At 40.5% G+C, this 16,065-nt stretch overlaps 1 protein-coding gene across 1 annotated transcript; it reads left to right on the top strand.

The window, feature by feature from the left end:
• The first annotated feature begins 10,467 nt into the window (after positions 1 to 10,467).
• On the top strand, positions 10,468 to 14,825 carry LOC143637681 (putative glycosyltransferase At3g07620). Its single transcript, XM_077105012.1, has 5 exons — positions 10,468 to 10,507; positions 11,325 to 11,831; positions 11,928 to 12,058; positions 12,377 to 12,731; positions 14,159 to 14,825. The coding sequence occupies exons 2-5, from the start codon at positions 11,370 to 11,372 to the stop codon at positions 14,822 to 14,824; spliced, it is 1,614 nt and encodes a 537-aa protein (XP_076961127.1). The 5' UTR covers positions 10,468 to 10,507; positions 11,325 to 11,369; the 3' UTR covers position 14,825.
• Positions 14,826 to 16,065: the final 1,240 nt, after the last annotated feature.

Here is a 16,065-nt window from a genome sequence, read left to right as displayed (position 1 = left end):
CATGGGTCAGGTAAAATGCCTGGGTCAGAGAATAATCAATGAAAAAGCACCAGGTGTCCTAAGGACACGTGGCGCAAAGCAATAGGAGGAGGCCAAAAAGGCCCTAATGGGATCTGAGCCCAATCATTGGAAACCCTAACACTATAAATACCACACCACCTCCACAAGGGGAGGTAAGCAAGAAAATACATTCCAATTCCTTACTCGCTCTCAGATTATTATTATCTTCTCCTACAATCTCTTATTCTCACACCGGAGGGTTACCCCAAAGAGGACCCCTCTGTCCCTTTCTGAGGGGTAAGTTCACGGTGCTGCTCGTTTTGTAGGTGGAAGAATTCATACTCCGGAGAACCATCGGTGAAATAGCATACTCATACCCGAGGAAAGTTGATCGTCTACCAGTGAGCCGATCCACGTTTCTTCATTGGCGCCATCCGTGGGATCAACCAGCTTCGATCACTTTGGCAAAGATGTCAGGGTGGAAGTAATGAGCAACCCGTCGGTGGGAGCGAAGTCTGTCCTTGTAATTCATACAACACCTTCATCATGGATAACTCCATTAATGGAATTCTTGAAGGAGGGAAATATACCGGACGATCGCGCACATGCGAGGAAGATAAGACACAAGTCGCAGAACTACGAACTGCTTGATGGTACGTTATATCGACGCTCTTATCTTGGACCGCTCATGAAATGCCTAGATGCTGAGGAAGCAAGCTATGTGATCAGAGAGATACACGAAGGAATCTGTGGAATACATGCTGGCCCGCGCATGGTGGTTGCCAAGGCAATGAGAGCAGGTTACTATTGGCCAGGCATGTACTTGGACGCGTTAAAAGAGATCCAAAAATGCAAAGCGTGTCAGAGCTATGCGCCAAACACCATGCGGCCAAAGAACAACTTGATTCCGGTGACCTCCGCATGGCCTTTCCACAAATGGGCAATCGATATTGTGGGTCCCCTACCGCAAGCGCAAGGGCGAGTAAAATTTTTGGTAGTGGCAGTAGACTATTTCACAAAATGGGTTGAAGCCAAGCCACTAGCAAAAATCACAGCCGAGGCGATGAAGCAATTTATCTGGAGCCACATCATATGCCGTTTTGGCCTGCCCATGGAAATTGTGAGCGACAATGGCAGACAATTCACCGACAGGAAGATATCCAGCTGGCTCAAGGAATTGCGCATCAACCAAATCTTCACTTCAGTATACCACCCTCAGGGGAATGGCCAAGTGGAGCGCGCGAACCAAAGCTTGCTAAATGGGCTGAAGAAAAGGTTGGAGGGAGAATCCCATTCATGGGTCGAGGAGCTACCTAATGTCCTGTGGGCGCACAGGACATTAAGCAAAACCAGCAATGGCGAATCCCCGTTCAGCCTAACCTATGGAACGGAGGCTATGATTCCAGCAGAAATTGGATGCCCATCCCATAGAGTGCTCATGATGAGTAAGATTGATAACGAGCGCGAAAGAAGGTTGGATCTCAACTTACTTGAAGGGCGCAGAGAAGCGGCTATCATCAGTGAAGCCAAATACAAGAAAAAACTAGAAAAGTATTACAATCAGCGCGTGAAAGAATGCCACTTCAAGAAGAATGATTTTGTCCTTCGAAACAATGAAGCTAGCCGCGCGATACCCCCGGGAAAGATGTCCCCCAATTGGGAGGGACCTTATCAAGTCTCGGAAGAATTGGGAAAAGGCGCATACGCTTTAAAAGATTTGAATGGAAAGAAGATCCCGCGCGCATGGAACGCAGCACAGCTTAGAAAATGTTTCATGTAAAAATTGTCAAGTTTGTAATCAAGGCTTTTTAAGCCATTATGAATAATGATACGCGCTATCTTCTCTTAATGTGTGTTTTTGCATACATGTTTCACATTTCCCTTTATTAATTTTGAGCAATATGACAACATTGTATTGACATCAAAACAAAAATAAAACGAAGTAAAACATACGTGCGCGAGCTTCAAGCTCAAACGCGTTAACGAGTTTTAACTCTAAAACGTCAGGGCCTTAGCCCAATAATACGAGCCTTAGCTCAGGGCCTTAGCCCAATAATACGAGCCTTAGCTCAAATCACTCACAAGATCCATCCTACATGCTGCGCAGCTAGACCATAAAAATACCTAAGCACAACTAAGGCAAAAGCACATGCCAAAACATAGTTGTTAAGGTCTCAGGTCGAGGTCGCGCATGGAATTGTAATGGATATCAGAGTAACACATACTGACGTAAAGGCTAAAAAACTCATAATTCCCTATAATAAATGCGCGATAACGTCGCGCAAAAGAGGAATAATGAAACGCCAAGGCACGTGTCAACATAGTCAGGATATTGCAAAATCACTTAAAATATGACAAGGATTAAGTAAAATAATTTCCTTACAACCTTGTTCTTATTTCAACGTACAAGCATATCTTATATTCAACAAGCAAACATGCAATATAAAGAGATGAATGGGGAATGCGCAAGATGCGAATAAGGGAAAAACAAAATTTCATTCCAAAACATGGAAGGTTACAAATTTACAAAATGATGAGATACAAACTGCAAATAAAAAAAAAAAAAACATGAAGGGCTTCTCAAGTCTCTCTGTCGACGTCAGCCTCTTCATCGCCCTCATCATTACCTCCCTCAGCATCTGGCGCTGCCCGCTCCTCGTCATCTCCAAACTTGCCATAGTCAAGCTGTTTGTCTTGAATGGAGTCGTCTTCTATCACAATAGTGTCAGGAGCGGGTCCTTTGGCCACGCCAGAGCCGCTAGCAGAGGCAGCATTGCCCGCGCCATCATCGCCGCCACCAGCCCCTTCACACTCGTCAAGTAATTTCTTCAGAGCGCCGAGATCGGGCTGATCAGCAAGCAAGGCTATCTGCAAAGTATAAGGAAAAGTGTGAGTACTAAAAGACTAGGAAAATAAGTCAAGGTAAACTCATTAAGGTTAAAATACCTGCTCAAGGATGGGAATGGGAGTATTCAAATACTTCTCCCCCACCTCGGCCATGTCCGCGCAGACAACGTCGAGCTGATAAGGGTAGTCGGATGGGTTCTTCTTCAGCATGCTATATTCACAGCCATCCTTAAACCCTTCAGCTCGACCCACCAAGCGCGAGGCAGCGTTGCAATCCATCACAAGGGTCTGAAACTCGTCTGAGTATTTCATCGCATAAGCGCAACGAGTCATACCCTGTGAGACTAGCCATTGGCGATCCTGCGCGAGGGAAGAAACAGACGTCTCAAGAGCAGGAATCTGAGAGTTTAACAACTCAATAGTTTCCTTGGTCTGTTTCAGCTCCTCTCTGTCGGACGCTGCTGCCGCCAAGGCCTCTTTCCTTTCCGCTCGCGCAGCATCGAGCGCTTCTTGGCTAGACGCTGCCGTCGCCAGGGCTTCATCCTTCTCTGCCCGCGCGGCCTCAAGCTCCTTCTTCAGGCGCGCAACCTCACTCTCTAATGAAGATTTGTCAGTGATAGACTGCACAAGCGCTTGGTCACGCGCCTCTGCATCCAGCTCCAAGTCGCGCACTCGCCGCGCATACTTGGCCGCGTCCGCCTCTGCTGCCTGCAGCTTCTCCCGCGCAGCCTGCAGCTCATGCTCGCGCTTCACGAAGGCAGCGTTGGCACTTGCTCGGTTCTCGCTGAGTTCTGCTTGGAGTTTCTCAGCTCTCTCCCGAGTGTCAGAAAGATTCCAAGCAGATACCTTAGCCTCTTGCTTGGCCTCCGCAAGAGCATCACGCACCTTTACATAATCATAGCGAAGCTCTTGGGAGGCAGCAAAGAACGCTGACCCAGCGAAAAGATGGTCGTTGAGCAAGTCCACGCGGGCGCGCTCCTCCTGAAACCTCCTTTCAGCTGGAGGCACGGAGTGAGCCCAAAAGTCTTCACACACCCCCATGGACTGAAATGAGCTATCCTCAGTAATATTCCATCTCGGGCGGTATATGTGATCGGCTTCCTGCAAACACAAAGCAACGTTCTAGTCATCTAAACACTAATATGGAAGTCCGCGCAGCGGAGCAAAACGAACTTATACCTGCGGGGAGCATGCAGAAAAGTCAGCGCCAACCCCATGAGAAGACTGTGCCACGAAATCTCGTGGCGCTACAGGGCTTGCGCGGCCGCCATCGGAGTCTTCAAAATGGACCTCCTCATCTTCCTCTGTAACAGGCCTTTTCTCCTGCGACCTGGAAAAATCAAAACCAGTCTCGCGAGGAGGGCTGCGCGCAGGAGGAGGTGAGGGAGGTCTCGACGCCGCGAGATCAGCGCGTAAAACAGCCTCCTGCTACTTAGTAATCCCAATGAGGGGAGATTCAGTGCTTGCAGGAGCAGGAGCAGAACCAACGGCGCTGGCGCCGGCGCCAGCAGTGCCGCCAGCAGCTTGTGTGCCAGCTATAATGCCTATGAAAAAACCAACAAAGAGAAATGATTCAAGACTTGATCTAAAAAGAAAAAAGTCAGAAAATAAAAGCGCAATATATACCTTGGCGCACCGCCGTTCGCGAGTTAAACATCGCCATGAAGTCCATTTTCCCCCTTTTTGAGGCCAAAACAGGGGACTTCAAAGCAACCTTCGGCGCAGCCTCGGTACCTTGTTGCGCCTGAGGTTGATCCACCAAGGTCTCCGGCTCTACAAACATTTGAGTGAGCAAAGATTCATTAATAACTATCGGAATCACGCTCATAAAACCATAAAGTATAAACAAAGTATACCTGTTGAAGAGGAAACAGCAGGCGCAGCGCCGCTTCCCTTTTCCGCCGCGCGAAGAGAGGAGGTGGCGGCACCATACCTCGTGTGGACAAGAGGACTGCCCACACCTTGAGGCAAAGAAGACAAGGAAACCTTGGAGGTAAACCCCTTGGTTTTCTTAAGTCCCTTCGCCTGAGTAGGAGGATCCTGAGCAACAGGGGCATCATTTTTCTTCTGTTTTTTACTGGTCCCTGCGCCAGTTTTCTCTTTAGCTTTACGCTTGAGTTGTGGCACCTCAGCTTCCTCCACCTCTTCTTCCGCGAGCTCCAGCTCATAGTTCTCGAGCGCATCTACAATACGTGCAACAAAAATGTTAACCAAATTTGGTATTCTAAAAGCATAAGCATAAGTACAAAGGCCTACCAGGCGCATCGCTGTCAAAGCAAAATCCCAAATCAACAGGGATGAACATATCAGCGAAGCGATCGGGGAAGCCAACTTCTCCAGCGCCCAGCGCGACAGAGCCACCCTCCATATGCTCATCATAGGCGGCGTGAACGTACTCCTTGCTTACTGCATAAAACAAGACAAAAGGATATCAGCAAAACGAATTATATTCGCGCAGAAATAATGCAATGAGCTAATAACTCACATAAGCCGTCAACTTGGATAACAGGCTCAGTCGCGCTGTCGGCCCACCTCCTGCTCATACCAACCCCCACCAGCGCCTCCTCGCAAATATTCTTGGCGGGGGATGGTTCAGCAGTCAACTTATTAACCCATGCGCCAGTTGGGTTCTTAAGAACATTCCCATCCGCGGGCGCAGAAGTGATCGTGCGCATGGTCATGCGAATGGGAATCACACCAGCCTTAATATAAAAAAATTTCTCAGACCAGTCATGAAGGCTCTTGAAGGAAACAGTGCAGCACTTGACCTTCTGACTGCGAGGAATGAATGAGAACCAAGAATCTTGGATTTTTGGTTTATAAAAATATTGAAAGCGCCGAGGGTTGGCTCCTCGCGCTGAGATTTGCACATGAACTCAAAATGAGTCATGCGCACAAGTCCAAAGGGATGGACTTGGGATATGTGAATCCCATGAAATTGAAGCAGCGCACCCACAAACCTTGTCATCGGAAGACGAAGGTTGCAGTGAGTGAAAAAATGGCAATATAAGGAGATATAGCCAGTGGGCGGATCCGCCGCCGTTTGCCCGGCCGCCGGGAGCATACAGCCGTACTCAGGGAGAAAACCCTGAGAGGCGATGAGACTGTCAAAATCAGACTGTCTCAATTTACAGGGAATCTCATCCCACCTCTTCACTGTTTTGACCTTCCCCACCTCCTCCGACGAGGCCTCGGCAGCCCGTTTCCTCTTGCCGGTCTTCTTCAAAGTAGACATGACTAATGACTTTACACGGCGTTTGCTGGGGGAGATTGTGGTGTCTAGGTTATCAGACATACAACTATAAATCAAACAGAGGTTACTTCAAGAACGGAAGTCTGGAAGCAAAAGACAGGCACTTAATCGGAATAAAAATGGAAGGAAGGAAAAAGCTCTGAAATAACAAGGAAGATGAAGAATAATAACTCAAAAGGCTTGCTTTTATAGGCCCAGGAGAGAAACAGGTACTGATCAGAGTTCATGCGCCCCCACTCGCAGGTGCAGGCCAACGCGAGCGCGACACGTGTCCCTGACACTGTGTGAGGGGACATGAAAGGGAACGAAACAGGTACTGATCAGAGTTCACGCGCCCCCACTCGCAGGCGCAAGCCAACGCGAGCGCGACACGTGTTCCTGACTGTGTGAGGGGACATGAAAGGGAACGAAACAGGCACTGATCAGAGTTCACGCGCCCCCACTCGCAGGTGCAGGCCAACACGAACGCGACACGTGTTCCTGACACTGTGAGGGGACATGAAAGGCAACTGTAGCACCTCGAGCACACGAAAAGTCTGACACGTCTCCATCTCTGACGCATGTCAGCACCAACCAACCGCGTACATGGACGATTCATTTCAACCACAAGGATAGAATTTCGCGCAACGATGAGAAATAAAAAAGGAAAAGACAAAACCCTATTAAAAGAGAACTATTAAGTCTAATATCTATCTTACCTCGCTCGCGCGAGACAAGACACATTAGACTGGGGGGGCTTGAAGAGGTATGTACCCGCCTTAACATCGAGCGGGGCGGGTCAACCCACAAGATATAGACAAGAGGCTTGAAATCAAGATATCATGAAGGCACAAAGCCAAAACCTATGCGCACGGCGCATATCACATATGCTCACGCATCACATATGCTCACGCATATCATATATGCTCACGCATCACATATGCTCACGCGTATCACATGCTCGCGCACCATATATGCTCACGCATATCACATCTGCGCGTGGCGCATATCGCATGCTCACGCATCATATAGGCTCACGCATATCACATCTGCGCGTGGCGCATATTACATATGCTTGCGCATATCACATCTGCGCATGAAACATTTGCGCGTGAGAATAAAGAGAAGACGTCGTGCATCCTCAGGATAGGCGCGTATCACACGTGCACATAGTCAACCTCGTCCTTATCCAAATCAGGATAAGGACAACCTTGATTGTGCTCGTCAGACAACCTTCCAGAAGGTATCATTTAAGGAATAAGAATATGCTGATGTTGACAGCTGCCAATGAAAGGTGGACAACTCAGCAAAACCCATGTGCTACCACGTGATTGCACATGGGTCAGGTAAAATGCCTGGGTCAGAGAATAATCAATGAAAAAGCACCAGGTGTCCTAAGGACACGTGGCGCAAAGCAATAGGAGGAGGCCAAAAAGGCCCTAATGGGATCTGAGCCCAATCATTGGAAACCCTAACACTATAAATACCACACCACCTCCACAAGGGGAGGTAAGCAAGAAAATACATTCCAATTCCTTACTCGCTCTCAGATTATTATTATCTTCTCCTACCATCTCTTATTCTCACACCGGAGGGTTACCCCAAAGAGGACCCCTCTGTCCCTTTCTGAGGGGTAAGTTCACGTTGCTGCTCGTTTTGTAGGTGGAAGAATTCATACTCCGGAGAACCATCGGTGAAATAGCATACTCATACCCGAGGAAAGTTGATCGTCTACCAGTGAGCCGATCCACGTTTCTTCACTCTAAATCCGCAAAGTTAACAAGTTTAACATGGACTCGTAAGTAACAAGCACCAGTGTTCTAGTGGTAGAATAGTACCCTGCCACGGTACAGACCCAGTTCGATTCCCGGCTGGTGCATCTATTTAAGTCATTAATTTTTCTTTTTGTTTGTAATCACAGATTGGATCGATAAGTGAACTGAGCACTGTTTTTTGTTGTAAATAATTAAAATCCTTTACAGTATATTGTTATATTTTGCATGATTCATGAATCCAATTAAAAAAATTTCAAGTTATATATTTTTAGTAAATTTACTTCTGATTTTAGTTAAGCTCAAATAATAATCCAGTTTGTTTATAATTTCAACACTTTCAAAGAGGGTTTATAATCTTGTTATATTTTATTTCTATTGTTTCTGCACCAGGTGTGGGGTCGAATACTAGAATATCAGGGCCTTAAGTAACCGGATCTAGCATTTCCGAACTTTACCTAAATTGCACATAAAATAACATGTTAGAAGGGTGTTGAGTGGGACTTGAGACACAATTAGTTGAGTAGGAAAAAACGTTGTTGAGTAGGAAAAAACGTTGTTCATGAAAAGAATGAGGGGTCTAGCCTCGAGGACCACCCTCATTGTATTTATGTATGTGAGCTATGTAAATAATCAAGTCGATCAACATCATTGTATTTATGTATGTGAGCTGTGTAAATAATATGTATAAACCGTCGGTGTATAGAAAATATGGAAGAGTATGAGAGGAAAGAACCTTAAAATTTAAAAGAGTCCTTATATTGGCTGAGTTTTGGGTTGGATTCAGCCCATAGCTAGAGGTGGTAGCTAAGCTCATATATTACAGTACATAACATGTAAAATTGTAAAAGATTTCAAATGCAACGTGTTCTATTTTTTATTTGCATAAAAGAAATATAAAACATATTATTTACCAAAAAAAAAAACATTTTAGCTATAAGAAAAGTTAGAAAAACATGCATGCCTTTAGCTTGTTCGACGTTCATGCAAACAGTTGAATAAAACTTGTAATTTTTTAAAGTTGAGGACTAAACTAGCTTGCAAAACATACAAACCACCGAGACCATCCATGTATCTAATCCTTTGGATTGTTTTGCTAATCCCTTTGAGAATAAACATAATTTCAATTTCATGACAATCATAAAGAGTTATATTTTTCCTAGTTTGTACGAATTGACTGGTCGATATGTTTAACTAAAGGGTTTAAACAAATTCACACTAACATATTAACATACTTGTTTAATCAAACAACATAAGCATATCAACTCACATACAATTTGTTTATTATCTGGATTATACTTTACAACACGAAACCAAATAAGAAATTACCACCTCTAAGTTGGTTAACCTTTTCTTTTCTTTTCTTTTTTTGCATAAACATTAATATTTTGTTTTATTATATAGGATTTTTTTTTCTTAAGTATTGATGGTCTAAATTAAAATTCACGGGGTTTTACCTTTTTAAAGTAATTGCCAATAAAGCAATAAAGCTCCTGTCTGTGGGATCTTTAAAGTCTTCAATTATGAGCGGCTTTTTTCGCGAGTACACGATTTACAGTTTACACACTATATTTTATGCAATGACAATATAACCTCTCTAAATATCAAATAATGCAAAAAACTCACCGGACTCGTATTTCAAAAAGACCAATATAATTAAACTTATGTGACTTTTCTATATTCGTTTGTTTAATAAATAAACAAACTAAAAGGAGTAACTTTTAAGCATGCAAATATGAATGTGTCTTATTCGTTTCTTTGCATAGTTTATGATTTTACATTTACGTTTGTTAATTATGTTCGTTTACATAATTGTTAAAGTTTCTTTTTAGTAACTAGAAGTGGTGGACATGATGTTTTACTCCACTAGGTCGCTTATTTTGATGCCTCAATGCTTCTCAACTTGGCATCCGAGTTTTCTTGTTTGGGGTAAGTCAAGTCACATAAATAACAATAACTTGTCATTACAACTAGTAACTTAAAAGAAAAAAAAGGTACTTTTAGGTAATTAATTAGGACAAGTAAAAGGCATTACAACGTTCTATATATAATTCATTTTAAAAAATTAATAGAAGTACTTCATCGAACTTGATACTTATTACTTTTGCATTTCAACCAAAACATGTTTAGATTGATCATTTATAAGGCTTTCTTTTTCTTTCTAGGTAAGTCCAAAACTTCCGATGGTCAGTCAAAATCGTAATATACATTACGTATAAAGATAATAGCCCATAGTTTACCTGCCTCTTTATTGTAATTGGATCCTTTTATTTTTAATATTATTCATCAAAATGCTATTAGGCCCTCATGCATCAACAAAATCTTGTGTAATCGACAACGAACAAACAAACACAACCACATTCGTTTTCTTTGTTCGTGTTCTTACATTTGTGTACATTTATAATTTTTAAAGAACGAATATAAACAAACACAAACAAGAGAATCCGTTCATCTAACTGAAAACTCGTTAAAGTTTTAACATGACACAGTCAACGTTGATAAAATGAAAGAGTTATAATATAATTGACCGAGAATCATTTTCCAATTTCCAATCAAGCGACAACAATAATAATATTCTTCCTCTGCTTCTGGTACACGTCTGGCATAAAAGTTCTGTTCCAGATCGTCAGCGATGGCGGCTGCTGCTCTAAATTAGGTATTTATTTATCAGATAACGTAATATCTGTTTACCTACTTTCATTTATTGAACGAATAATCTCTTATTATAAGTTTTTTGATCGAATGCCAAATTGTTTTGACTGATACAGCACGCACCAAATTTTGATGAATTCGTGATGTTTCCGTTTTCAGTATAATATGATTTTCATTTTGTGCTCACGTTGGATTCAGGTTGCGGTTGATTTTGATAATCGATGGATTGTGTACGTTGATTAGGTTGGTATTGACTATTTGAGCTATCATATGTTTTCTAGGGTTTATATTTGGGGCTGGATTATCAATTTTAGTTAGTGTTTGTAGAATTCCGGACTGTATTCACAAGCTAGTGTATATGAATGGACCTAAGTTGACACGTTGGTAATAGGATTAATATGGTAATGACAGAGGCTTTGGATGCGTGATTTATACAATATTCTATTGCAATAATAAAGTGTTTATCAATCCGGTGCCTTGAGTTCTGCCTTCAATGTTTGTTGCTAAAGATGATGCATTTCAAACTTCTTAATTTGTGAAGTCCAAATTTATCTAATTGGCACTCAGATTAAAAGTTTAATATGTTTATTATGATCTTTTTCACAGTTGTAGAAAACGTTAGATTGATCAGGTGAAGTAATCTAAGAAACGGGCCCTTCGTGATCTTTTAGGTTAATTGAACACATTGACTAATCATAACACATTGAGTAATTCAAGTAACTTTGCTTGCTGCTATTAATCTTTTTTAGTAGCTATCTACAAATTTAGATGTAGTTTTACATAAAAGTTAAATATGATGAAACAGACTGGTGACCTTGCAGCGGTGGTAGATCATTGTGTTTCAATCACCATTTATTCAGCTCACAATGGGTCATGAACTTCAGTATATATTGGAAACCAAGAGATTTGTGTGGCTTGTTGCAGTTGTATTTGCTGTGTTTATGATGTTTCAGTATTTTGAGTTTCCAAATGGTCATGTTGTATCATCCTTATTTTCTGCACGCGAGGGTCAAATAGTTATGAATACCACCCGTTTTCATGCCTCAAACACCAGTAATTTAAGTAGCTTACATAATAATACTTCACACGCTTCAAGTCCAATATCTCCAACCGTTTTACCACCAATATCATCATCTTTACCACCCACTACAGCAGTAAATACTATAAATAGTCCTACAATACATTCAAGTCCCAATACATCTGTCAAAGATTTTAAAGAATTACAGAAAAATCCCGTTGCAAAAGAAGGTGTTGGTACGGGTAACGTAGTGACAATATCAGAGATGCATGATATGTTGGTTCATAATCGGGCTTCATCCTTTTCTATGGTATGCAACTTATTTTCTTAAATCTTCACTTTTGGTCAAATGAAATTGTTTTAGTCAACTGTCAAAGTGAGTTCTTAATTACCGAATTTTTTATAGAAACCTCGGTGGTCTTCATCAGTTGACCAGGAATTACTAGATGCAAAGTTTCAGATCGAGAACACTCATTTCAATGAAAATGATCCTGAACTTCATCCTCCCCTTTTTGTTAACGTTTCACGGTTTAAGAGGTAATTTCCTCTTTTTTTAAGCCTGTCAAGACTTTAAATATGGTTCCTGTGGTTTGCCCATATTGCAAGTTTGGTTATTAAGCTTGAGAAGCTACATGCGTGGTCCCCAAAATTTTAAAGTGTAGTGCGGATGGTCCTCGAAATGGATGGGCGTAATTTGGTTTGACCATCTGTGTCACGCTCTAGATATTTTAAGTAACACACAATCACACATATAATTTCTCAAACTTGAGGATTAAACTTGCAATATGGGCAATCCACACGGACCATCCGAGTAATTAACTCTATTATTATTATTGTTATTATTATGAAATACAGGAGTTATGAATTAATGGAAAAGATTCTCAAGGTATACATATACAAGGAGGGAAGTAAGCCCATATTTCACCAGCCACAAGCAGTGCTTAAGGGAATATATGCCTCTGAAGGATGGTTCATGAAGCATATGAAAGCAAGCCCACATTTTGTTACTAAAAGCCCAAAGCAAGCCCATTTATTCTACCTTCCGTTTAGCTCTCGGATGTTGGAAGAAAAAGTATACGTTCCTGATTCTCACACTCACAAAAACATAATACAGTACTTGAAGAACTATCTTGACTTGATTGTCGGGAAATATAATTTCTGGAATAGAACCGGTGGATCTGATCATTTCTTTGTTGCTTGTCATGATTGGGTAAGTTATATGATCCTTCATTTGATTTGTTTAACTCCATTTAGTTTAGAGGTACACAAACAAGCCTGACCTTAAACGGCCTGGGCTGGCCCGAAAAGCCCGGTTAAGCCCAGAGCCATGAGAGTCTGGTATGTGGTCCTAAGTCCTAACGGTTACCTAGGTGTTGCACTTTTCTGAAAAATATAACAGTTTGGTCCAAACAACTACTTTCTGTTCATTTTCATTGCAACTTTTGAATTTTATTTTTTGGGTTAAATTTTCTTTTTTTATTTTATTTTATTTTTTATGCAACCTCTTTAGTTTAAAATTTATAAAAGAAACTTCAAAGTTGTCGTTAAGGTTTATCTTATTTACTAAATTTTTGTAAGGTAAGCATTTTTCAGTGAATCTTTTAATGGGAGAATTCCATATATCCCCTTGTAAACTTCACTAATTGCATACTACCCAACCCAAAACTTAAATTGCATATATCCCCTCCCTAACTGAAAGTTCACATAATGACAAAGATACCCTTTCAAAATTAAAATATTAGCATTTGTTTTTCATTTTGGTGATTGTCACTCATGTATTTATAATTGTTACTCCAAAAGCTCGTGATAAAGAAGAGTAGATTATACATAGATGAAACTAAACATTGAAAAAACACAAAAAATAAATCCTAGTAAAAATACAAAAAAGATTAAAAAGAACTCATTAGGCTGGGGGTAGTGGATTAAATGGCGCCACCACCCACGTTGGACCCAAATTGGAGCCGCAATCCACGTCCGCATCGCGGCACCCCTCTTTGCCCCATTGCGCTGTTCTTTGCACCCACTCCCGTGTGGTGTAACTTCTCTTAAACCCCAAAACCTGCAAAAGTGATCTGAAGTGGATGGTGGTGGCGCCATGGGCTTTTATCCGCTACACATGGTCTTAGCGAAAGATTTTTAAAAAAAGGAAAAAAACCAAAAAAAAAATGTTTTTTTTTTGTTTTTTGTTTTTGTTCTTATACTTTTTTTTTTGTAAAAACGACAAAAAAAATGTTACAAAATGGTAAATATGAAAATTTGGGAAATTTATAGTTTTAGTATTAATAAGGGTAAAATAGTTGTTATATTATATATATTAAAAAAATGAATAAATAAACATAGGTAAGTTTAATATTTTTCTCACTAACTGTCTAACTGAGATAATATATGCAATTTTGGTTTTGTTTTGGGTATATATGCGATTAAAGAAGTTTACAACTGTTTTTAATTATATACATTTAAAGTTGGACCGTGCTTTAATCGGACCGCGTAGACCCAACGGGCCCATTGAATGCCTAAACTTAATTTCAGGAGATAGGCCCTTCTCTGCTCATGTTAGGACCAGTCGTTTACTGGTCTTGTCTTGTGCGTTTTAATAAAAGTTTCGGGTTTATTATTTATTTTATATATTGCTTTCAGACCCCATCAATAACAAAGAAACATATGGATACTTGCATACGGGCCATGTGCAACTCGGATGTCAAAAACGAAGGATTTAAAATAGGAAAAGACGTTGCTTTACCCGAAACACTCGTTAGTTCACCCAAGAACCCGTTAAGAGAATTTGGCGGGAAATCCGCTTCCCAACGCACGACACTCGCATTCTTTGCGGGCCGAATGCACGGCGACGTCCGTCCAATCCTCTTAAAACATTGGGAAAACAAAGACCCGGAAATGAAAATATTTGGAAAGCTACCAAAATCTAAACACAACCGAAATTATATTGAACACATGAGAAGCAGCAAGTATTGTATATGTGCTAAAGGTTATGAGGTTAATAGTCCTAGAGTTGTGGAGGCTCTCCTTTATGACTGTGTTCCCGTTATCATATCGGACAATTTTGTCCCTCCGTTTTTTGAGGTTTTGAATTGGGAGTCGTTTGCGGTTTTCGTGAAGGAGAAAGATATCCCTGATTTGAAAAACATTCTTGTTTCGATTCCTGAAACGAGGTATTTGGTGATGCAAGAGAGGGTTAAAAAGGTCCAACAACATTTTTTTTGGCATGTTAACCCTGTGAAGTATGATATATTTCATATGATACTTCATTCAATATGGTATAATAGAGTGTTTAGAGTAAATCTGTAGTGAATAGAAATGAATAATCCATAATTTATTTATTTAGTTTTTACAACTGTGAGTTAATTGACTTCTGAGTATTACTGACAGTTTTGTTCCTCAGGAACATCTGCATTTGCAATGAGTGTGACTGAAGAGAGAGTAGTACTGTTGACATCCATGCAAAACAAAGTTAATTTTACCCTATTTCACCTGTCTTTGTTCATTATTATCTTTATTTCCCGCCATTTTTAAAACCCGCGAACGAGTAATGATAGCTTAAACCTGTCTTCACTCGGTAAATTACGATTTGTTCTATAATAATCACTACTATATAACTGGGTATTAGTTACTGTAGTTTAACGAGCAATTTTACTGAAGTAGTCAGTGTTGCTAATCTGTCGTTAATTTTTTCGAGAAAGAAACTTATTAAAAGTTATAATTAAATCGGTCATATAAGTAATTAAAAACTGAAGTTACATAGGTAACAGATCAGTGGGAAATGTTATAAAAAAATTGCCTGAAAGTAAAATTATTAGGTTTGTAAAATGAAGTTGGTCACAAATTATCAGTCATTAAATTTTAAAATAAAAACTTAACTAAAGATAAATCGGTCACACATTTTATAAAGAATAGTGTAAAAATAAGATAACAACATTTGAATCGATTGCTAGTTTTATAAAAGTTTAAACTAATAAAAAACTTGGAAGTAAAACAACGTTGTTTGAGGTAGTGGTCACAAGAACAGATATAGAGGCAAATACCTTTGCATGCTACCTCAAAGTCACAAAAAAAGTAACCTTAATGGTTATTTCAAGACATGCGCTATATATAATATAACAAAATCACAAGCATGGGCAGAACCATACCACACATAATACAACAGATTATGTGTATTATGTGGGCTGTTTCGTTTTGTTTTTGTTCATGTATCTTGTGTGGGCTCTTGCGGCTTGTAAGTTGTCCGTTCTTTTTTCTTCTATATAAATTTGCCTTTCAAAAAAAAAAAAAGACATAATACAACAGATTCACATGCACATTTAATCTTCATAGGTAATCTCTTACCCTTGATGAGGACTTTCAAAAATATAACTTTACATTCATATCGAGTAAACATGTGTTTAAGGGTTTTTTCACCTGCAACAGTGTCATTACCTTCATATAATGTCATGATTGTTTTATTACGCATGTTGGGATATCATGTATGGGTCCATATCGGTTATAAATGCTGGAACTTGACAAGAAGGCATGCACATTTTGGTCTCTCATTG

Source organism: Bidens hawaiensis, unplaced genomic scaffold, assembly GCF_021521415.1.
Source record: "Bidens hawaiensis isolate Kalapana, Puna unplaced genomic scaffold, B.hawaiensis_p1.1 tig00008375_1, whole genome shotgun sequence".
NCBI lineage: Eukaryota > Viridiplantae > Streptophyta > Magnoliopsida > Asterales > Asteraceae > Bidens > Bidens hawaiensis.
The sequence above is the reverse complement of the archived record's forward strand: the minus strand, read 5'-3'. Positions and strand labels throughout refer to the sequence as shown.